Source organism: Jaculus jaculus, chromosome 2, assembly GCF_020740685.1.
Source record: "Jaculus jaculus isolate mJacJac1 chromosome 2, mJacJac1.mat.Y.cur, whole genome shotgun sequence".
NCBI lineage: Eukaryota > Metazoa > Chordata > Mammalia > Rodentia > Dipodidae > Jaculus > Jaculus jaculus.
In genome coordinates, this window is record NC_059103.1 from 198,219,464 (window position 1) to 198,244,472 (window position 25,009).

General features: G+C 43.7%; 1 protein-coding gene across 11 annotated transcripts in view; it reads left to right on the plus strand.

Moving 5' to 3' along the window:
• The window catches only part of Ptk2 (protein tyrosine kinase 2), a 296,868-nt gene that overhangs the window by 178,265 nt on the left and 93,594 nt on the right, over window positions 1-25,009 (plus strand). For all 11 annotated transcript variants that reach the window (XM_045143862.1, XM_045143858.1, XM_045143860.1 and 8 more), the window contains 6 exons: window positions 3,736-3,876; window positions 4,366-4,443; window positions 5,479-5,586; window positions 10,375-10,492; window positions 14,649-14,679; window positions 20,205-20,257. In XM_045143862.1, the coding sequence (XP_044999797.1) occupies window positions 3,736-3,876; window positions 4,366-4,443; window positions 5,479-5,586; window positions 10,375-10,492; window positions 14,649-14,679; window positions 20,205-20,257 (529 nt within the window). The remainder of the gene's footprint in view (window positions 1-3,735; window positions 3,877-4,365; window positions 4,444-5,478; window positions 5,587-10,374; window positions 10,493-14,648; window positions 14,680-20,204; window positions 20,258-25,009) is intronic.

A 25,009-nucleotide genomic window follows, 5' to 3' on the forward strand; every position in this document is an offset into this window, starting at 1 on the left:
CTCCCCAGTGCTGTGTCCCCCATACCCCATGACTAATGAATTTTAAAGGCATTGAAGGAATGATCAGATGGAATGTTTGGTGTTATTTATTGACAATAGTTTATAAACAAGTAGCTGACTGGGGATTGGGTGCAAAGCAGAGAACTAACTTACTTTACCTAGCCTTATTCTCTATATGGCAGTACTGGAGATGAAATGTTCTTAGTGTTAGGAATGAACAAAGATTGGATAATGTGAATAAAAGTGGTCTGTCCTTGTGCTTGTGCACCCCCATGTGTGTACACATACACACTGCAGCTGTTGCTATATTCTAATCAGTAGAATCACACACTTTAGGAAAGAGGATCAGGTACCCAGAGCCTATTTTAGACTCACTTTCTATTTGCTGGTGGACAGTTCTGTAAGATAGCATGTCAGGATTGATGAAATTTGAACTATCCTCTGCTTGAATTTTGGAGAGTGAGAGGTTGTAAGGCAGCACCAGACTTCATGAATCCATTTGGTCTTAATCTCATCAGTGTACAAGTCATGATGGTCAAGTATGCAGTTGCTGACGCTTAAGCATGCACTTGGATTTCCAATGTGGGCTTGTCTCTTTTCTTAGAGGTAGTAAGTTAGCTCAGACACCATTCTGACCTACAAGGATATTACCTACACATCATGTGTAAGAACCCATGCAAAGTGAGATGGATCCATAGGATTGGTTGTTTCTTCTGGTGCATTTTGGAGAGTGTCTTGAGAGAAAACAGTGCTTTGTAGACATGTTGTGCACCCCAGCTCTTCTCTCTTTATTTCCACTGATTTGTGAAGAATAGCATCTACTTGCAGGGCTCATTGGGGAGACATGGAATTAATATCCATGAAGGTTCATCTGCAGTGTCTTTGTAGGCACCCTTTTTGGCCTCTGCATATGTGTGTATGTCCACACGTGCCACTGTCACATACAGTCATTGTCTCCTTTGGCCATGACTGCAGGTCAGAGATCTCTTTTGTGCAGGTGTGCCGAATTTATGTAGGTAGGTTCTTGGATACATTCTAATTGCCAAACCCTGAGTAGATTTCCCTGATGTATTTGCTCTGGGTCTGCATTGGAACACAACTACATTTTTGGCCTGGCCTCCGTTTAGCAAACTGATTGTATACTATCATCCATTTATGCTAAAAACAGTCTTGTGGGTAACTGTGGACCATATTCAAGTTCCATGTCCAGTGTACACTCTTCCTTGTAAGCAGACTCACAAGGGCAATCACTGTGAGCAAGGGTGGAATCAGTTGGTGCAGTTAGTATGCATGAAGCCCTGAGTTTGATGCCCAGCACTACATCACCCTGGCATACCTGTGATCCTAGCACTCTCAGGTGGTAGAGGTGGGAGGATCAAAAGTTCAAGATCACTCACTGCCACATAGTAAATTTGAGCAAACAAATGAGAAAGGGCTGATGGCAAAACAAGTCAGTGTCAGTCCCGTAGCTCAGGGCCAGTTTCTGGATGTTACCATGAATGCTTTTTACTTTTCCTCATATTAGCCCCTGATATAAACCTGGAACTAACCCTTCTCGGAAGAGCTTTAATTCTCTATACCTCCCACCCCACTGAATTCCCATTAAAACCCAGCCTAGAAGCCGAGCATGGTGGTGCATGCCATTAATCCCAGCACTCAGGAGGCAGAGGTAGGAGGATTGCCGTGAGTTCGAGGCCACCCTGAGACTATAGTGAATTCCAGGTCAGCCTGGGCTTGAGTGAGACCCTACATCGAAAAACCAAAAAAATAAAAATATAAATAAATAAAAACCCAGCCTAGGAGAAATGGCTTAGTGGTTAAGGTCCTTACCTGCAAAGCATAAGGACCCAGGTTCAATTCCCCAGTACCAAGTAGGCCAGATCTACAAGGTGTGGCACATTCATCTGGAGTTCATTTGTAGTGACTAGAGGCCCTGGTGTGCCCTTTCTTCCTCCCTCCCTCTCTCCCTCTCTCTCTCTCATAAACTAATAAATAAATCAGTAAATAAATATATAAATTGGCCTGGTTAAGCCAGCTGGTTGCCAGCACCTGGCAGTTGTCCTTTCTTCCTTGCTTCCTGTATTCCTGGTTAACAGTGCAGAGCCTGTAGCTACTTCAGCTGCTGATGGAGCTTTTTGTCACCAGCCTGCCCTCACTGTGCAGGCCCTCAGAGCCAACTGTCTGGTTGATGTTCTGGGTTGAAGGTTTTAGAGCTCAGCCTTGTCCACAATTAGCACCACTGTATTGTGCTTACCAGCCTTCTGTTGTTCCCCTTGTTCCGTCCAACCACCTAGTCTTCCAGAGGTGCCCAGCCCCCTCTCACAGCTCAGCTTCCTGCTTAGCCTTCTACAGTAACTCGACTGGGTTTTCATTCTTGCCCACTCTCCACCCCTTTGTGTGCAAGCTTCTGAACTAGATCACATGCCTCCGGTGAGGCAGCAGAGGCTGCTTGGTTGGCCTCTCGCCTTGGTCTTTCCCATTTTAGTAGCCATGCCCTCATGTACCTTCTCTGACCATAGCTCCTATCTGCCATATGCAGAGACCATTTGATTCCTGGGTTTTCCCAGCAACTAGCAGCATCTCCTTCATGACCCCCTAGAGGCCATCCCCTCGCGGCTCCCTGCTCCTGCTTCAGAACTGTGCCATCTTCTGTTCTACTTTCAGAATGAAACCAGCATCTGACCACATCTCTTTCCTTTTCTGTACTTAGGCAAACTGTTACTTCCTTCCTGGATTCTTGGTGTGCTTCTTACTTAACATGTTCTGTAATGTTCCTGCTTCTACATCTCTGTTAAAGCCAACATTAGAAGAGGCCACTCCCTGCTCCAAGCTGACTGAAGACTAGGCATCACCAAGAGCAGGGGGAAAACAGCCTGTACCGGGGTCCTCCTTTTTATGCATCGGTTTTGCACATACATACTACCCTGTCGTCATTGCTGTGTGTCAGTGAAATGTGGATTTCAGCCTCAGCACACTAGTTCCACAAAACAGTTTTGGGTGCAGAGTATATTGGTTGGAAAATGCTTTATAAACACATTTGTGCCAGGCGTGGTGGCGCATGCCTTTAATCCCAGCACTTGGGAGGCAGAGGTGGGAGGATCATTGAGAGTTCGAGGCCACCCTGAGACTACATAGTTAATTCCAGGTCAGCCTGGACCAAAGTGAGACCCTACCTCGAAAAAACAAAAAAAACAAACAAACACATTTGTGTGACTACTCTATACAATTTATAAACAGTTTTGCAGAGAATCACTGTACATATTTCTAAAGAATGGTTACTGGGATTTCACTTTTTAGACCAAAGGTAGAATTTTATTTGTATGTGCCAACACGTGACTAGTGGGTTCTAAAGGTTATGGTTCGTACTTTCTTCAGAAAGACTTATCCATTTCCCTCCTGTAGTGGCCTGTGTCAGTACTGGGGTGCCTTCATCCTTGCCACTTCTGGTGCACCTGCATACCTGGCACAGTGTATAATGCCTGACTTTGCTCCACATGCTCGAATATGCAAATTACTGCCTTAAGCTTCTGTTGAAGAAAGGAAGTCCTATGCCACTGAACTTCAAGGGTTAGATGGTACATGTTGTGACATTGTAGTTTTCTGACAAGTATGATTTTGTATTAATATCAGTGTTGGTGGGACTAAGCTGTGTGCAGAAAATGGATCTTATGCATTGCTGTAGTTTTTACTTTTTGTTGATTTTAAACAGAGTTGTTTTGTAATTTTATTATGCAGGCCAAAACACTAAGAAAACTAATCCAGCAAACATTCAGGCAGTTTGCCAACCTTAATAGAGAAGAAAGTATTCTGAAATTCTTTGAGATCCTGTCTCCAGTGTACAGATTTGACAAAGAATGCTTCAAGTGTGCCCTTGGGGTAAGCATGGGGTCTTGGGAAGTGAGGACTCGCCTGACTCTTCTGCTTTGTCTAGTCCTTACATGTGAAGGGAAACCGAAGTTTGATGTTGTAATAAATGAGAAACCTTTTGCCAGTGCAAACAAAAAATGTATCAAGCTAATGAACTCATCTTTTGAAGTAGACTGCCTGTGTTCATAATTAAGTATTTTCATTCCACTGTGTAATTTGATGAGCTGTTCTCCAAGGGCTAGCTTGCCTGTTGATATACTCATCCTCCAAAAAACTGTGGCTACCAGTATTCTAGAATGACCACAGTTAGCCCTAACCCTGTCCAGGCTCAACAGATCCTGGGTCGATGAAGTTTCAAAACTACCTTATTGGGTTAACAGTAAATCAAACTCACGTCCCTGGCCCTGCTCCATGGCTCTTTATCTAAAGTATTTTGCTTTCCCTCCCACCCCCACTTTCTTCTGGCACCTCTGCTGTTACCTATTTGACCTTCAAAAGTCAAGTTGGATTATTTCTGTGGAACTGGCCATTGGCCCGGAAGAAGGGATCAGTTACCTGACTGACAAGGGCTGCAATGTAAGTGTACTCCTATGGCAACTACCAGCTTGGCTGTTACAGCAGTGAAGTTCATGCATGGGCCCTTCCCTGGAGAGACATCACCTGCAAGGAAACCTCTGTATTGCATGGCACTTCTTGCTTGGGTGGGGTAAGAGCAGGTACCTAAACCTCAGTTTAGAGTCTTCAGAATTCTTTAGCCTTAAAGGGAAATCCTGGACACAACTGTTCCACTTTGTTGTGAGTGGTTTTTAATTTTCTGGAGATTAAACCATACTAGGCAAGCACTCTGCTACTAACTGGGAGTATAATTGCTTTAAAAAAAAATTTATGTGTAACTTAGTATATTTGTACTCACATCCTATCCTTTACTTTATTCAAACTGATTCCAGAAAATAGTGTCATAATTAGTAAATCTCTGACCTCCCTACCATCCATACTTAACCTTACTGAGGAAAACTGCCCGTCAGAGGAAAGCCCCACAGCCCATTAAGCCAGTGTGTGCTTGAAGCGGCATTATTGAGCACCTGCTCTGCCATTCATTGGCTAGAAGTTTGCAACACAAGCATGGGGGTCGGGGTGCATAAAGCAGCCCCTCCTTTGATGTAGCTTATAGTCAGAGATACACAGAAAGTATGGAAAGCCGAACTGTCCCAGGAATGGCTTGCTGAGAAGGTGTGTTCTGTGTGGTTAAGGAAGATTCTGAGTCCTTCTTTGCATGGTGGTACTAGCCAGAATGGCCTTTCACTGGTGCCTTCTTGTGCTTTGAGCTTTGATATCTCCCTGTCCATGCAGTGTTAACGTGAATGTGACCATACCACCTGCTTTTCCACATGTAGCCCCTGATGGCCATTCCCACTCTGCTTTTTCCCCATCTGGTTGCCTCCTTCCCTTCTGGTCACATGTTGGGGTCAGTGCTTAAAAGTCTGCTTGTGGCCTCATCCGTGAAATGGCAGGAGTGACTGCAGCTGCTAACAGGGTTGGCTGATGGCTGGGCCTTGCAAATTTCAACAACAGTTAACAGGACTATAAGGATTTTACTTTTCCTTCCTGAAGCCCACACATCTGGCTGACTTCAACCAAGTGCAGAGCATTCAGTATTCAAACAGTGAGGACAAGGACAGGAAGGGTATGCTGCAGCTCAAGATCGCAGGCGCCCCTGAGGTAAGCAAGTCCACCTTCATCAGCAAATGAAGCCGAAGCTTGGAGTATTTTAGAATTTTTTTCAGCTCCTTTTTATTTACTTAAATTTATTTTACTTATTGTCAATTTTTATACCTGTAGTATGTGTGTGTGTGTATACACATACACGCACACACACATGTATGTATTTTGATGACATTCATGTCCTATTTTCTTCTTTTGCCCTCCCCCTCTCACTGAACCTCTCCTTTCCATCTTTTTCTACTGTAATATCTTATTGTGACCCACTGAGTTCAATTAGGCTTGCTTGCGTGAACATGGGTTGGGGCCATCTACCTGAGCATGGGTAGATATACCACTGAAGAAAGTATGTCAGTACCCCCTCCCCCAGCAACCATTAACTGCCAGTATCTCCTCAAGGAAGGATAGGGCCCTGTGAGCTCCTCCACACTCCGTGACGGAATGTTGTTGGGCCCAATCTTGTATAGATCTTACACAAGTAACAACAGCCACTATGAGCTCACGAATGTAATGATGAACATGACATTCCACAGCCCTCCTCCCTATCCTTTGGCTCTTACATTCATTTTGCCCCCTCTTCAGCAATGTTTCCTCATCCCTGGAGAAGGTTATATGCATGTTGCGTTTCGTATTGCGCATTCAACAATTAATTTTGTTTGGCTCTTCAACACAATTTGAGTGTTTTCACTTGTCACCTTTCACTGTAAAAAGAAAGCTTCCAACCAAGGCTGAGAGTAGCACTAATTTATAGGCATAGACGTAAATATTTAAAGAGTAGTTTAGTTGGTAGGATGTATCTGTTTAGCCAGACAACCATAGCAATTTCCATCTGTAGGGCCTCTGACCTCCTTAGCCATAGGCTTTTGACTAGGATCAAGTACAAGGCAGGAATTCATCCCATGGAACCTGCCTCAAATTCAGAGAGCACCTGGCTACCCATATAACAGTCTTGAGACTATTGTGCCAGTGGACACATCTTGCTCACTTGGTCAGTTGTGTAGCTCACAGGGTCCACCACTGGGTGAGATTATTGATGACACCCCCACCCTAGCACCTTACATAGCAGCTTTCAACTCTACGAAAGCTAGCCAGCGGGGAAGATGCTTCCAGATCAGTTGTAGCTTGATATCTCTGGAGTTTTCAGCAGTAAAGTCTTACCAACTAGTTCTGGTGGGCAATGGGAATTATTTTTCCAGGGCAAGGGTGAAGTTTTTCTGGATCATGAGAATCACAACTTCCTCATACATAATAATTAAATACCCTAAGAATAGAAGAGATAGATTTTAAAAATCAAAAGCCATATTTATTTATTTGAAAGAGAGAATGGGCGTGCTCAGGACTTTAGCCACTGCAAATGAACTCCAGATGCATGTGCCACCTTGTGCATCTGGCTTATGTGGGTCCTGGGGAATCAAACCTGGGTCCTTAGGCTTCCCAGGCAAGCTCCTTAACTACTAAGCCATCTCTCCAGCCTGTATGTTTTAATTTTAAAAAAGAAAAAAAATAGCCGGATGTGGTGATTCACACCTTTAATCCCAGCACTTAGGAGGCAGAGGTAGGAGGATCACCAAGAGTTCAAGGCCACCCTGAGACTATAGAGTGAATTCCAGGTCAGCCTGAGCTAGAGTGAGACCCTACCTCGAAAAACCAAAAAAAAAAAAAAAAAAAAAAAGAAAAGAAAAGAAAAAAAATTACTTTCAACTGTTTCAACTGTCTACAGAACTTGATAAAGAAGTGGTTGGTAGAGTGGGAGTGGTTTAGGCCTATTTGCAGTCCTTCCACAAAAGCATACATACTTTGAAAGAAGTGGTCTTGGAACATTTGAATTTTCAGATTTCTGGTATTACGTATCATGTGTGGGAGTTATTAATTTGAATGTTTTTGCTACAGCTTTTGCAACTTAACTCAATGAGTAACATTTGCTGTTTTAAACATTAATAGCAGCCTTTCTCTCTATATACAACTGTATTGTCTGAACTGATTGTGATTGGCCTGTAGAGTTGCTGAGGGGCCTCGAGGGGCAGGGCTGGTACCTCAGAAAGTACCTGACACACTAACCAAGCTGAGCTTCCTATGGGAACAATCAATTGAAGTAAACTTTTTGTTCTGGTCCTTTTTGGTCAAGGAGTAACAATACAGTGGATTTGGGGAGTGACTGCAGAAATGAAGAGTGCCCAAGATGGAATTGTCAAACCCTAGCCTTGCTTGTTAATTTTTTATGTATGACTTTACTTGCTTTGAAAGTAGCTTTTAAAATATTTTTGTTTATTTTTATTTATTTGAGAGCGACAGACAGAGAGAGAAAGAGGCACAGAGAGTGAATGGGTGCGCTAGGGCTTCCAGCCACTGCAAACAAACTCCTGATGCATGCACCCCCTTGTGCATCTGGCTAACATGGGTCCTGGGAAATTGAGCCTCGAACCGGGGTCCTTAGGCTTCACAGGCAAGCACTTAACCTCCAAGCCATCTCTGAAGTAGCTTTTTAATTTTTTTTTTTGCAATAGCTGTTTTTTTTTTTGACTCTCTCATAGTGTTATGTTCTAGTGAAGACTGCTACAGCAATTTCTAATTTTTAAGAATTGAGGCTTGGCGTGGTGGCGCACGCCTTTAATCCCAGCACTCGGGAGGCAGAGGTAGGAGGATCACGGTGAGTTCGAGGGCACCTGAGAATACAGAGTGAGTTCCAGGTCACCCTGAGCTAGAGTGAGACCCTACCTCAAAAAAAAAAAAAAAAAAAATTGAGTAGTGGTGGTGTAGAGCACTAATTCGTAGTCACTCTAATTGTAACCTGAAGAAAGTATAACCCTGTGTAGCCTTTGTATAAAATAGACAACAGAAATGGTCCAGTTAGTTTCCTTTTTAATATGCTGAAAATAAGCAGATGGATCTCCTTCATGTTTTTGAATCAAAAACTATTTAGGATGTGTATGGGTAGATAAATCAGTTAGATGTGTTATTTGGAATCTTGTTTTGGACAGTTTACCAGTTGCTTTTTATCCCAAAGTTGCTGTGACCTGCTGTGATACAATGCTTCAAGAGATACAGTTATAAAATGATTCAGGATTAAACTCTTAATTCATTTTTTAAAAAATATGCTCTGTATATCCCATGGTATACAATCCAGCTTTTAAAAGGAAAGGGTTCTGACATACCATACATGGTAGAGGCTATCATAGTAAGTTCAATAAGCCAGGTACAAAAAAGACGAATACTGTTTGGTTCTGCTTTTATAAGATACAAGTGTAGTCAGACTTTTAGAGACAGGAAGAGTAGTGGTTGAGACAGTGGAGGGAATAGAGCTGTGCACTTGTTTTATGGGTGCAAAAGTTTGGTTTCGTGAGATGAAAAGGTTCTGGGATTTGATTGCATCACAGTGTGAATGTATTTAACATGAAGGGACTGTACATTCAAAATACTTAAAGTGGTCTGGAGCGATAGCTTAGTACTTAGGGTGCTTGCCTACGAAACCTAAGGACTCATGTTCAACTCTGCATGTCCCATGTAAGCCAGACACACAGGTGGTGCATGCACCTAGCGTTCAATTATAATTGCTGGAGGCCCTGGCACACCAATTCTCCCCCCAAACACACGGACAAAAAGACCAGTCTGTTGGGCTTTCCTCCAAAAAAAAAAAAAAAAAGTTAAAATGGAAAGCCTTATGTTCTATACAAAAAAAGTCAAGAGCATTTTTAGAACATGATTAGGTTATTCTGAAGTATCAAGGAAGTCAACTTCTTGGAATTACACATGTATGTATTCTGAGAATGAAACTCCCAGACTGTTCTCTGGCCAGCAGTAATTGGGATAATAATGGGTGCTGTGTCACTTGCCCTTTGATCCTGAGTTTAATGACATCTGAAACTCTGGAATGTCTGTAGAGTCTGCAGATTTACAAATATTATATAGTATTGAAAATTTATTGCATATTGAAACTTCCTGCATAAGCCTCAGTGGTGATATTCAGATGGTCGTTTCTTGTCCCACACAGTACTTTCTCTTGGTGTCCCCACAAAGTACTTTGTCTTGCTGTCTTGCTCTCTCGTCCCCGTGCAGTACTTTCTCTTGCTGTCCCCACATAATGCTCTCTTTTCCCCATGCAGTGCTTTCTTCTTTTGTCCCATCCAGTACTTTCTCTTGCTGTCCCATGCAGTATTTTTTCCTGTTGTCTGTATTGTCCACACAGAACATTGTCTTGGTGTCCCATGCAGTACTTCATTCTCGTGTAAATCTTTGGTTGTTCATATGGAAAGCAGTGCTGAGTGGCCATGTGGGGGCATACTTGCATTCATATATAAAACACAGCCATGTTTTCTCTGGATAATACTCAGTAGTGGATCTTAGGTGACTTCTCAGGTACAATGTACTTCATATGCAAACACCACCATTAACTACTGAGCCATCTGGCTCAGAAATTGTCTTTAATGGTAGAAAATGATGATGGGTGGTTGGAAGGTTTGTTGCACATTTGTATTTCAAACAAACTGCTTCAACCCATAATCTGAATTGTTCTCCAAATTAGTGTGTTCCAGAGGACCAGATAGTTTTTGGCTTTCAATAGTGAGCCTCAGTTCAAGTGTCCCCCCCCCCCCCACACACACACACAAGTTTGTCCAGGAATAGTATCCTTAAATATCAAACTTCCTTTTTCACTCAGGTCTGCTGACAGATCTTGTTTCACTCCCACTCCTGTGTTTTCAAGTGTCTAGAGATCTGACGTCACAGTGCAGCTGTTCCTTTGGTTCCTGGGAAGAACAATAATGTCTCTTTCTTGGTCTTTTGCCCTGTTAGCCTCTGACAGTGACAGCGCCATCCCTAACTATTGCAGAGAACATGGCTGACCTGATTGATGGATACTGCCGGCTGGTGAACGGAGCCACGCAGTCCTTCATTATCAGACCCCAGAAAGGTGAGCTTCTATCTACACCGCTGCTGAACTGTTAGCTGAGGTCATCCTTGTTGGCTTCATAGGGTCTAGATGCTCGTTTTTCTGGTGACAGCTGAACAAGGCACAGGCAGAGCTGGGTGGGAGCACTGTATAGACGACCTTGTCCATGCTGAGGGCATAGTGCGTTACTTCCCTTATAGAGCCATTCCCAAGCTAAGTTAATCAGTACTTCTGAGTAAATTCTGGAGAATTGCTGCTGGGTTTTTAAAAAGTGCCCCTTTGTAATCCGTGGTGAAATCTATCCTGCTTTGGGGGTGTTTTTTGTTTGTGTGTTTGTTTTTTGTTTGTTTTTTTCCTGTGTATTACAAAATCTTAGAGTAGTTACAGAAGAAGAACAAAGTAAATTCTAAGCCATGATGTGAAGTCAAAATTAAAATGAATAAATATCTCAGAAGTAAGGCCATGTCATTTTAGCATGGGGAAGGTTTTACAAGTGCAGCACAAAGGATGTTCCTGAGAGGCTGAAGAAATGGAGTGAGACCTTTCCCAGCAGGGCCTTGCAGCTCTGAGGAGTAGGGAAACCCTGGGCTTTGGTGACATCAAAGTTGTCAGTTCCCATCAGGAGCCCACACACTGCCGTTTCTAGAAGCCTGACTGTGCTGCCATAAAGCAGAGAATAGTACCTGCCTTCCTTGGTACTGAGGGCAAAAGCATGTGTCTGTAGGTCAGGTTGGGAACTGTCCTGGCGGCATAGTGTCCCATGTTCAGATACATTGCTCTTTTGCTGCTGCTAGTTGTGCTACGATCTGGACACTGACCTTGAGGGTCCTCAAAATAGTGTCTACTTTGTAGGCTGGTTGGATAGGTTCCAAGTAGCAAGCACACAGCACCTTGGCCTGCAGCAGGTAGGCACTTTGTCTTTGTTGCTATGTTCCCTTCCAGCACTCACCTCAGTGACTGGAATGACTCAAGAGTCCTATCGCACTTGGGTGTCATGTGCCCAAGCTTGCTGAATGTAGTGAAATAGGGACTAGGGCAGAAATGGAAAATGAAGCAAATGAGGCTACAAGCCAGGGAGAGAATTCAGGGGATATACCTTGCCCAGTAGGAAAGTGGTCGTAAGCAGCGAGGATGGGACAGGTATGTGGAGTGGCATGTATGTATCGTATGTGAGTATGAGGAGTGTTGTTAACAGCGATGGGGCTCTTTGCTTAAAAGTAGTGCTGATGTCTTGCTCTGAAAAAGAGCTGAAGCCATGGCCACAAGTGCATCAGACCAACACATGTCCTCCGTTTGCACCTGGGTGGACATATGTAGCAGAAGTGATTCCTACAGGAGTCACACTGGTAAAGCTGGGCATGGTGGCACATGCCTTTAATCCCTGCACTTGGGAGGCAGAGGTAGATGGATCGCCGCCACCCTGAGACTACACAGTGAGTTCCAGGTCATCCTGGGCTAGAGTAAGACCCTACCTCGAAAAAAAAAAAGTCACATTAGTGACATCTACTTGTGTTTTTTCCTAAAATGGGCATTTTCATTGAATGAATTTTTCATTATAAGAAATCTCAAAAAGCCAAATAAAAAATAAGATGAGAGGGCTGGAGAGATGGCTTAGCAGTTAAGGCATTTGCCTACAAAGCCAAAAGACCCAGATTCAACTCTCTAGGACTCACGTAAGCCAGAGGCACAAGGGGGCACATGTGTCTGAAGTTCAGTTGCAGTGGCTGGAGGCCCTGGCATGCCCATTTTCTCTCCCTCTTTCTACCTACCTATTTTGGTATCTCTCTCTCTCAAATAAATAAAAATCAAAAAAAAAATTTAATAAAGAAAGAGGGGCTAGAGAGATGGCTTAGTGGTTAGGGTGTTTGCCTGCAAAGCCAAAGGATCCTGGTTTGACTCTCCAGGACCCACATAAGCCAGATGCACAAGGAGGTGCATGCATCTGGAGTTTGTTTGCAGTGGCTGGAGGCCCTGGCATGCCCATTCTCCCTCTCCCTCTCCCTCTCCCTTTCCCTCTTTCTCTCAAATAAATAAAATATATTTTAAAAGAATAAAGAAAGAAAGGAGAAAGAAATGACATCCTGGATAGGTACTTTCAACACAGATAAGTTCGTCCATACAGCACTCCTTCAGCTCAGCCTGTTGACTGTGACTATGTACCTGAACTTGGGAGGATATGTCAGGAGGATTGCCATAAGTGTGAGGCCAGCCTGGGCTACATGGCAAGCCCTAGTCTCAAAGCAAAGAAGCTGGGAAGTAAATGAAAAGGGGAAAAGGTATGGAAGGGAGGAAGAAAAATTTTCTAATGCTGTTGCCTTCAGCGCCAGGGTGAAGGAAACAGACGCTGAGGACACGATAACACACACAAAGCAGAGATCCAGAGGCTCCTGAGAGCTCATCACTGAATTAGACTTAAGACACACCCACCATGGCTCAGGGAATTTTGCAAAAGATGGGGTGGAATGATTGTAAGAGCCACAGGTTGGGGCATCATACCCAGAGGCATTGCCTCCCCCCCAATAACTGATTGATGTTCCCACAACACATAACCTACAATCCCGTGGGGAGTACCAGCAACCACACTGAGCAGGTCTCCCTGCGGAATGGAGGCAGGGCAAAGGGAAAAGATGGTACCAACACATAATGTAACCATACAAAGTACGTTTTTAATAAAATTAAAAAAGAAGAATGAAAGATGTCCTTTGCAGTAAAACAGAATTTGACATCATCTTGTTAAACAAAAAATAAAGCCCCCCCCCCCAAAAGTGTCTTTCACTGACCTCAAGGAAAGCTTGCAGCCATAAGTACATGACTTAAATAGAAGTAAGTACCTTGTAGTGCTCTTTGAACTCTTTGAGTTCCTTCACAGGTTGAGTACTGTAGTACAGATAGTGAAGGAGCAGATGACCCCTCCCGTTCTTAGTGAGTCATTCTCTAAAATTCATCCTCACTTTCCAAGTGTCCTTTTTGAGTCTGTTCGTTGTACATGTTTAATACACAGTAGCAGTTAGCATTCCAACTTTAAACATTGAGTCATTTCATGTATAAAGCTTTAACATTTCCCATAGTGAGTGAAATGTCATCTTGAAAGTTAGGCATTGGTTGGGACCAATTTTATACTGTTTTTATACAATGAAATGTTCAGCTTGGTAGTTATTCTAAATCATCATATTTATGTACTATGTGACTCTGTTGCTCTATCACACAACTTCATCCCCATAACCTCCTTTTAAAAAAAAATAGTTTAGTTGGGCATGGTGGCGCACACCTTTAATCCCAGCACTCAGGAGGCAAAGGTAGGAGGATTGCCGTAAGTTTGAGGCCACCCTGAGACTCCATAGTGAATTCCAGGTCAACCTGGGCTAGAGCGAGACCCTACCTCGGAAAACCATATATATATATATTCCTAATACAAAAACAGTGCCTGTCCACACACACACACACTTCCTAGTATGATTTGGTTATTTTGCTTGAGAGTTGTCCAGCAAGCCAGTAGTGTACTGGGTATCCTGCCGTGGGTGGGTTATACGTATTCTGGAGGCCTATGCTGGCTGGTGTCTCTTCACCACCCAGTGCTCTGAATGCTTTCTCAGGGCAGGGTGAGCAGTCTGAGGGTCCTCTGAGGGCCTCAAAAGCACATGAAGGCTGAGCACAGAGTGGGGGAGCATTCCAGGGAGATCCTTTAAGGGATACAGATTGGTCTGAGCTTCAGAGGATCAGTGAGCAGAGCATCTTGAAGGAGTGCATAGCACCCAGGAGGGCAAACTGGAGGATCCCAGCTGGCCATTGATGCAGGCTGTTCCTGCAGGCCCTCGATTTCTCTTGTGTATGCGCTGCTCTGCAGCTGCTGCTGATGGTGCTAGTGAATGAGATCCTATCACAGTGGAATGCTGGCTTTGGCTTTAAGAAATCCTTCGCCTTTTAATCACTTGGACTGGAAATTATCAGCTTATTGTTGTAGTTCTTTAGGATGGCTCAGTGTATCTTTCCACCAGTATGAACCTGCACTCTGTTGTGTTAAATCATGAGATCCCTGGGTAGCGACATGGAATGGTGTACTTTCAAATTCATCGCTGAAACACCAGGATAAGCTCTCCCCCCTTCCCCTGGGATTTCTTTCACAACCACTTACTAGAGAGTTACAAGGAACTTCATGTCTCTTTTCTTTTCCCCACAGAAGGTGAACGAGCATTGCCATCAATACCAAAGTAAGTATTCTCCATGCATTTTGTAACTCGGTTTTGTTAAAAACTTTAAGAAGTCCATTATGCTTTTCTCCTAAAAAATTTCTACATTTATTCAGGGACCTAGGAAAAAGTATTTCTAGAAATCAATCATCAGTTTAAACTATATTTGGGATGTAGATTTAAGCAGTTTTAAAGTAGTTTTCACTTGATTTCAATCTCACAAAGGGAACATAAGAATAGTTATAATAGTTACAAAGTGAACATATTTTGATTTAATGTTCTCACAAACCCTTACTGAACATGAAAATAGTCACTATGCTATTTTACAGATAGTGAAACTAAAAAGAATTCATTTGTAGTTACTCATGTTATAAATTTCATAGTGGGGTGTTGTTTTGTATAATTAAAGAAATAGAGAAATAAAGAAATAGAGAATACATAGTATCAGCCTGGGCTAAAGTGAGACCCTACCTCAAAAAAAAAAAAAAAAATCCAGCCAAATAAATAAACAAATGAATCAGCAGTAGAAGGTGGTAGAGGTACTCACAGTAGGATTGAAAGATGGGCCTGGAGTGGCAGACCTGGGCTTTTCTGTGTTCTGTCCCTGGCCCTCTTCACCGTAGCCAGCTCCTCGGCTTCCATTACTGATGCTTTCCCACTTTTCATGCCCTCTCCCGTGCTTGATGGTTGTTAACACCACCAGTGCTATCCCAGTAGGACCAGTTCGCATTGCTGGTAGAAATCACCCAACCAAGAGCAAAAAAAAAAAGAGATTTATTATGGCTTACAGGCTCGAGGGGAAGCTCCATGATGGCAGGGAAAAACAATGGCATGAGCAGAGGGTGGACATCACCCCCTGGCCAACATAAGGTGGACCATAGCAACAGGAGGGTGTGCCAAACATTGGCATGGGGAAACTGGCTATAAAGCCCATAAGCCCGCCCCCAACAATACACTCCCTCCAGGAGGCGTTAATTCCCAAATATCCATCAGCTGGGGAGCTAGCATTCATAACACCTAAGTTTATGGGGGACACCTGAATCAAACCACTACAGGATCCTTGATCCCACCCAGGCCCAGCGCTTGTATAGGAGTCAGAGAAATGTGGTTTCTTACTGCAAAGGGCAGGGTGTAGATTAGAGTCCAAGGAGCCTAAAAAGCAAGCTTCCAACCCCAATCTCCCCCCACAGTAAGTGCAGATAAGGCATGTAAGACTTGCCCCTCAAGACTTGGTACCAAGGTGTTTGGAGCCTGTTTATGTGTATGCACTCTGCCTGGCCCAGACCAGAAGGCCAGACTCTGAGAAGGAAGCAGAAGGCCTGCATAACCATGCAGAATACTAGGAGCACGGCGAGCACCCCTTCTCAGCTCAGACATGATGGAAACTTCCAAACCCAGTTCCTAGACTCCAGCCAAGGTCAGCCACATGGAAGCAGATTAGGGCTAAGTCCTGCCAAGTCAACTTATGTCTTTCCACCTTCTACTAAACCCTCCTGTCCAGTTCAGTCAAAGGCCTGTCCTGTTCTATTGCTCTTGGGGTAATTCCAGGCTCTTTGCAGAGACTGCATGACCCACCAGTGCTACAGCCTCTTTTCCTGCTTCTCACATTAATTTCTTCTAACTCGTGCTCTTTTAATTGTCAGACCGAATGTGAGTATTTTTCCTAAAATTGTTTTTCAGTGTTCTTTCCTGCATAGTACCACTTTTCCTTGTCTAATTCACACCCGTCTTCCAGGTCATCTGTGTCATTTTCTCTGGAAACCTGGGCCCCTGAACCAAGAAGGAATGCAGTTCCATTTCCAATGACATTTGCTGAGTACTTACCACACATCCTCAAATGTCACCCACTGGACAGGCAGTTCTTACAACATTGTAGGCCTGACAGTAGGCAGGACCTACACCTTTGGTGTGCCGTAACTGTGAATAAGGAGTGTCTGGAGAAGCAATTTTCTCCCACCATAAGAGACATTAGTTTTGTAATCAACACTGTGTCCTGTGTCAGGCTAGGAGTATGTGGGTTTTTTTTATTTTTCACTTTTATTTTTTAAAACATATTGTCTTGTTTATAACAGAGAGAGAAAAAGAGGCAGACAGAGAGAAAATGGATGCACCAGGACCTCTAGCCGCTGCAAATGAACTCCAGACACATGTACCATCTTGTGCATGTGGCTTATGTGGGTCCTGGGGAATTGAACCTGAGTCCTTAGGCTTCACAGGCAAGCACTTAACCACTGAGCCATCTCTCTGGCCCTAATTTAAAAAAAAAAAAATTATTTTTTTGTTTTTCAAAGTAGGGTCTCATTCTAACTCAGGCTGACCTGAAATTCACTATGTAGTCTCAGGGTAGCCTCGAACTCACAGTGATCTTCCTACCTCTGCCTCCCAAGTGCTGGGGTTAAAGGCATGCACCATCATTCCCAGCACCCTAACATTTTTGTATATAGCAGTTTATACTTTTTTTGGTTTTTCAAGGTAGGGTCTCACTGTAGCCCAGGCTGACCTGGAATTCACTGTGTAGTTTCAGGGTGGCCTTGAGCTCACAGCAATCCTCCTACCTCTGCCTCCCGAGTACTGGTATTAAAGGCGTGTGCCACTACAGCCGGCTTTAGTTTATACTCTTTTATTCCTTAGCCCCTGCTCCCATTACTCTGGGAACCCTCCTTAGTGGGGTTATGGTTTTCACCTTGGGGACATGAAAGCCTCAGTCAGTCCCTGTGGGTTAGCATGGAGACCATGTCTCAGGATATTCCTACCCACTCTGTGGCTCTTACAGTCTCTCTACTCCTTCTCTCTTGCAGTGTTCCCTGAGCTATAGCTGGACTGTTGGCAGTCTGATTTAGTGTTGAATTCCCTGTAGCCTCTGGATTTCTGATTTGATGGGTTTTGATTAATCACTGTTTGTCACCATCACCCTGGACCTGGTTGTCAGTCCAGAAGTAACAGCAGTGTTCGTGTCACCATTTCCTTTCAATTTCTTCTGGGCCCCAACAGATGTAGTAGAGATGGTACATCTCATGGTGGGCAGTCAGCTATCTTCTTATCTTAACGTTGCATCTTGGTTCTCCTCCATTTTCTCTGCCATCTTTAAAATAAAGCAGTCTCCAGCCAAGAATTAGAGCAGCTTGGGTTAAAGGGAGTTTGCAAAGTTATTTGAGAATTCTGTTGGTGGTGGTGGTTTGTTTGTTTTTGGTGTGCAAGCCCACTCTTTTCCAGAGAGCAGAGCTTTCTGAAGTCTGTTTCCTAACAATGGGATTTTGACTTGGTTTTCAATATCATATATGAATTCTCTTCCCCTGAGCAGGCCTCATATCCAATCAGGGAACAGTTGGTTACCCATAGAGGCTGCATGCCTGCCTCTGTTACGTAACGTGTACTTCTTGAGCAGCTGGTTGATTTCATAGTCGGCAGGGTCCCCTGCTTACTGATGGTGTTGATGACTGTTGTCCTTCAGTGGCTCCCATAGGGCTCTCCAACACTATGATGGCTCGCCAGGAGGGAGCTAGCTTACCTATTGGCTCCAACATGGTATTCTGATGTCCTGTGACCATAGCCTGTGGTGTTTTCAGCAATAAAGTCTTAACCCTTTAGCTCTGGCAGGTAATCAAGTTTGTTGGCAATGGCTGCATTGTTTTGGGAATCTCATGGGCCACCCTGACCAACAGCTCACTGTGGGGGGCAATGCAATTCAGGGCCTGGGTTGCCCAGGTTATACATTTTTATATCAGGTGTGGTGGTGCATGCCCTTAATCCTAGCACTTAGGGTCCAGAGGTAAGAGGATCAATGAGAGTTCAAGGTCACCCTGAGACTACATAGTGAATTCCAGTTTAGCCTGGGCTAGAGCAAGACCCTACCTTGAAAATCAGAGATGTTAAACTAAATTTTTAAATGTCATTAAATTTTTAGCCATTAAGGCTGGTCATGGTAATACACACCTTTAATCCCAGCACTCAGGAGGCAGAGGTAGGATTGCCATGAGTTCAAGGCCACCCTGTGACTACATAATGAAATCCAGGTCAGCCTGCACTAGAGCAAGACTCTACCTCAAATAAACAGCAACAGCAAAAAAAAAAAAAAAAAAAAAACTTAGCCAGACATATTCAACTTAACTGTTTTCAGTCTGTAATAATAATAATGTATTTAAATATTTTATTTACTTACTTACTTGAGAGAGGAGAGAAAGACAGAATGGATATACCAGCCACTGTAAGCAAACTTTACATGCATGTGCCACCTTGTGCATCTGGTTTACGTGGGTACTGGGGAATTGAACCTGGATCCTTAGGCTTCACAGGCAAGAGCCTTAATTGCTAAGCCATCTCTCCAGCCCAGTAATAATATATTAATGTATTTCTTGAAATTTTGCTTGCTTCAGATTTTAGGACCCCTCATGCTACAGCGTTTTGTGTTTTGTTTCACAGAGCACAAGGTAGTCCAGTGGTGGGGCTCTTCCTCAATCATGGACTGTCCCATACAGCCTAGAATGTAGGACCCATATGCCACATGTTGCATGCACTGACCGTGTGTGTGTGTGTGTTTCTGTATGTGCGATAGAGAGAATTTGTGCACCAGGGCCTCCAGCCACTGCTGTCGAACTCCAGATGCATGTGCCACCTTGTATGTATACCTTGTGTGCTTACGTCACCTTGTGCGTCTTGCTTTATGGGGGACATGGAGAGTCAAAAATGGATCCTTGGGCTTCGCAGGCAAGCCCCTTACACACCTTCACCCCAGTTTTGATTTTAATTTTTGATCTTGGAAGCATTAAAGTGTAGCTTGCCCATACTGTGTCTGAAGACACAGGTGCCAACAGGGTGTGGTGGAATGTACTTGTGTGTACTTCTAATTCCAGCACTGGGGAGGTTAGGGTAAGGAGAGCAGAAGGTCAAGGACAGCCTCAACTGTGTAGCAAGTTTCTGGCCAGGCTGATCTGCATGAGACATTGTCTCAAAATATAGGGGGGAGGGCTGGAGAGATGGCTTAGCGGTTAAGTGCTTGCCTGTGAAGCCTAAGGACGCCAGTTCGAGGCTCGATTCTCCAGGACCCACGTTAGCCAGATGCACAAGGGGGCACATGCATCTGGAGTTCGTTTGCAGTGGCTGGAGGCCCTGGCATGCCCATTCATATTCTCTCTCTCTCTCTCTCTCTCTGCTTCTTTCTCTGTCTGTTGCTCTCAAATATATAAATAAAAAAGTATACAAAAAAATTTTTTTAATGTGGGGGAGAAGTAGATGCCAACTTGAAAAAAATAATAATCACCTATCTAAAAGGTAGTGATGGGCTGGATAGATGGCTTAGCAGTTAAGGCAGTTGCCTGCAGAGCCTAAGGACCCGGGTTCTATTCCCCAGTACCTACATAAGCCAGATGCACGAGGTGACACATGCATGTGGAGTTCATTTGCAGTGGCTTGAGGCCCCGGTGCACCCATTGATTCTCTCTCTCTTCCTCTCTCAAATAAATAAATAAAACATATGTAAAATGTAATGGCAAGGCTTGTGGTTTGGTCCTGGGAGGGCAGAACTTACTCTTTGTCCCCTTCTGTTACAGGTTGGCCAACAGTGAAAAGCAAGGCATGCGGACACACGCAGTCTCTGTGTCAGGTAGGGCTTGAAGAACAAGCAGCCAAGGCAGTACTGGGGGAGAATCTCCGTTTTTAGTTGATTGTTCTGTTCTGAACAGCTTCTAAAAATAAAGCATTGATGTGATTTCACCATCAGTAAGTGATCTCTGGGCACATGTCATGTGCCACACATTACTTGCCAGGCTATACAGGATCCCAGGTTAGTTTCTAGTTTTAGTGTTACATTAGCTATATTTAGAACAAAAACCTTGAAGTTGCCACTAAAATTCATATTTGCTTTTCAGCAGAATTTAATGGAATATACTTTATATAGATTGTTTTAAGAAGTTCAAAAATGTCAATTTTTATTAATTTTGGTCTTTCACAATTAACACAAATGGTGCTTGGTCATTAGTCAGTGTAGTTAAGATACTGCTTAAGTATTATCTTAACTATGTGCTAGCTCAGTGTGCATTTTCCTGGTATGTTTTCAAAGTATATGTGCTTCCCCCCCCCATCTAAAAATGTGGAAGATTGAACTGAGGAGATGGCTCAGTGGTTAAAAGTGCTGGCTTGCAACACCTACTAGCCAAGTTCAAGTCCTCAGAACCCACATACAGCCATGCAAAGTGGCTCATGCATTTATGAACCTAATGTGCCTGTGGCAGTGGTAGATGAAGCCAAGAGAATCTAAAGCTTGTAAGTCAGCTAATCTGACATTCAGAAGCAGTCTAGCAGTTTGTTTGAAGCAGCAAGAGACCCTGAATCAAAAAGATACCTTGAAGTTATCCTCTGACCTTCCTGTGCATATCATAGTGTACATACCCATATACACACATTTAAAAAATACTTTTATGTGGGAAATAGAGGAAAGAGAGAGGCAGGAAAAAGTGTCCCTCCAGGGCTCCCACTGGGTATCTTGACATGTATACTCTACTGTTCATACAAGCACATACGTTCACATGTACATCTGTATTCACACTTAACATCTATTCTTAACTATATCTGTGAACATATTGGTTGTGCTTCTAAAACAATACCTTCCTGATGAGTTTTAACACCTGACATAAATGAGACTCATTTCCTATTTGTTACAGCCTTTCTTAAAGTTGCCTAGTTGGCAATAAGCTGCTGTTTCCTGTGTTGCCCACAAACATCCCATAAGCTCTCTCTCCATAAATGTGCTTGTGATACATGCCAGCTGAGTGATTCTTGCGAAGTGTGAGTTACTGGTATACTGCAACCTAGGAAGTCAGCCCTCACTTCCTGACCCAGTGGAGCAAGTCAGGGCTACCATGTATTCTCCAGGACTTGCTAGTCATTTGTGAACCTAACCCATGACTTAGGAGAGGAATCCCAGACTTCCAGAAGGAATTCTAGGTACAAGCTGCCCTCTATACATGGCCTTGTTCAGTTCATTGTGAGTACAGATACAGGCTCTGCTGACTTACCAAGCCCACACAGTTGGTAATATGGTGGTGAAGGGGCCCCGACATCCTACTATAGATGGCTAGTAAAGAGAAGTGGCCCCTGGGCCTTTGAGAACAATCTGCAGAGGTGTGTGTAGGGAAGTAGGTAAGGTTTGAGTGTCTCTGGTCACTCATGGATACTAAACTGACTCGGAAATAGCAGCTGTGGGTCAAGCCCAGAACTGATTACTTCCCTAGCTATGCTATGTATTTGCCACATGCTCCCCTTGGTCCCCCCAGGTACAAAAGTCAGATGAACCAGCGAGTGGGCTCCTGTGCGTCATTTCTGGCCTTTGTCTCCTGGTGACACAGGAGATTGGGGCCCTTCAGTGTTTGTCCCTGTGTTCTACTAATCTTTATTTCACTGGCCTCATTCTTCAGGTTACAACCTCTTTTCTTCAGGTGCAGTTCATAATAAAAGTCCTGCATTTTATATGCCCTGCCAAATCCTCCTTTAGATCCCCTAGTTTCCATCAAGTACATTAATAAGAAAGCTGGCTGACGTTTTTAGAGGGTTTTTTGAGACAAAGTCTCACTATGTAGTCCAGGCTGCCTCAGCCTCCCTCCCAAGTGTTGGGATACAATGGATGAGCTGCCGTGCCCAGCTGGGTAAGTTTTATTAACACTATTGTGTTCCAGGCTTTGTTTGATGTTCTGTCTGTTATCCATGGATTAACTCATGTAGCCCTTGTAATAGACTGGTGCACAGATAGGAGACTGAAGCAAAGAGGTGACCTCATTTGGTCAGTATTACACAGGTAGTAAAAGTAGAGTCACTATTTGGCCCCAACCCCCACCCTCATTTCTTAGGATTTTTCCTTCCTTCCTTCCTTCCTTCCTCCCTCCCTCCCTCCCTTCCTCCCTTCCTCCCTCCCTCCCTCCCTCCCTCCCTCCCTCCCTCCCTCCCTCCCTCCCTCCCTCCCTTCCTTTCTTTCTTTCTACTGTGCTAAATGAAGAGGCCACACTCCCTTCTCTGAGCTGCTACTTTGATCAGAAACTTGGAGGGAAAATTTTGTGCTCATTGGGTGGCACTCAGGTTCCAATTCAGCCCCCCCACAGCCATCCACTCCATACACTTGCCACATCTACAGCACTTTTCAGCAACATCATTCTAGTGGTTGTGGTCTCCTCTTCTCTGTACCTTGGAGCTGCCCATCAGCCTGACCTTCCCTCATTATATCACAGTCTCTCTATTCTACAGAGGGCTTTGGTAAACCATGACTGTCTCTGGGTGATTCCAAGCCAGGCAGAGAGGAGTGCTCAGTCTGGGGATAGTTAGCAGTAGAACTGGGGTTTTTTAGAGTCTTGTTGGTCCTTAGTTGTGCCACCCACTACTTGCCACCTAGGCAGAGCCAGACTAATAAGGATGATGTATTGTCCTCCACATTGACTATAAAGTGGCATCTGATCTGCCTGGTTCCTGTGCAGTACACTTAGCCCAGAGGTGAGTTTTCAGCATTCCTCAAGATGTCCTTTAGGATTGGAGCCTCTCAAGCCAGTCAGTACTAGGAGCACATCCCAAGGTTATTTCTTGTCCTGGCTGTCTCTCTCCCATGTGGGTAAGGTGCTGACATTCTGCAGCCAAGGCCTTGCTGCTGTTGTGGCATTCAGCATCTGCTCCCATAACAAACCGTGCCATCTGTAGGCCAGTGGGGTGGGCTGCAATCTAACTGTGTGCCTGCTTTCTTGCGATACCCTGCCTTCTATCACCAACAAACCTTGCTGTGTATGTCAGGTACTGGAATGGGTGTTCTCCAACTTGTTTGGAGAGTTTGCTTTTGAAATTCCAACAGATTCTATAGAATGAGACAGTTTCACAGAATGCCTTCTAGAATAACTTGTTTCCCTGGGCATATTCTGAGGGCCAAAAGGATTTTTAAGGCTAGTCATTATGTTTTCTTTTTTTATACCTGTGTGAGCTCATGTCATACTACTATTCTTTCTGTAAGACCTGTGTCAAAGGCTGTCCTCCGGGATCTGTGAATATGCTCTGAGTGACGTATGGCCCATGGGTCTAAATGTTATTACTGGAGCAGTGTTGGTTGGGAAATTGCTCTTTTCAGCAGCTAAAGCTGATTTCAAGTATTTTGGAGACTTAAATGTGGTTGATTATTGTTTTGTGTTTTGTACTTTAAGAATAAGCAGGTCCTAATTGCGTAACAAAACCTTAAGTGTGACCAGAAGTCCATGGTGGTTACCATTATGTTTACATGGTAGTACTTATTCAGTGTTTGAGTTACACATAATGGTACTAGAGGCTATATGATAATTGTTCTGTCTTGTATTCTGGTCATGAAAATAACTGTAGTGGTCATTTTTATCTTTCAATAGAAATGTTTGGTTTAAAAAGCTGGGTGTGGTGGTAAACACCTTTAATCTCAGCACTTCGGAGGCAGAGATAGGAGGACTGCCATGAGTTCAAGGCCACCTTGAGACTACATAGTGAATTCCAGGTCAGCCTGGGCTACAGTGAGACCCTACCTTGAAAAATTGAAAAAGAAAAAGAAAGAAATGTTTGGTCTGATTATTCCTGCTGAGCCCTGTGTAGTAATGGACCCAAGTACTACTGTGTTTTTGTTGTTGTTATTTTTAGTATTATTGCTGATAAAAAAAAGGATTTGTAGGGCTGGACAGATGGCTCAGCATTTAAGGTGCTTGCTTACAAAGCCTTTTGGCCTGGGTTCAATTCCCCAGCACCCACATAGAGCCACATGCACCAAGTGATACATACATCTGGAGCTCATTTACAGCAGTGAGGCCCTGGCATGTCTCTCTCTATATGTGCAAATAAATAAATAGATTCAAAAAAGATTTGTAGGGCTGGAGAGATGGCTTAGTGGTTAGGCACTTGCCTGTGAAGCCTAAGGACCCCAGTTCAAGGCTCAATTCCCCAGGACCCCCACATTAACCAGATGCACAAAGGGGCACACGCGTCTGGAGTTCGTTTGCAGTGGCTGGAGGCCCTGGCATGCCCATTTTCTCTCTCTGCCTCTTTCTCTCTATGTCTGTCTCTCTCAAATGAATAAATGAAAATTGAATTGAAAAATTTTTAAAAAAAGATTTGTAGTTGAATATTCTAGTTGTTTCATTGCACACAATATTCTTTCCATTGGATTACTTCTGTATATTTTGATGGAATGACTGAAAATTACTCTGAACTACTAAGAAAACATTTAACAAAATAAGTTTTGTTTGTATTAGGCTGCTTCATTTATGTTTGCCAGAGAGATTTATAAACTGTGGAGATCAGCAAAGTGCAAGGCAAGAGAGTCTATACCTGCACCTTAGACCTGTTGTTCATCACTTCTGGGGCCCTGCTCTGG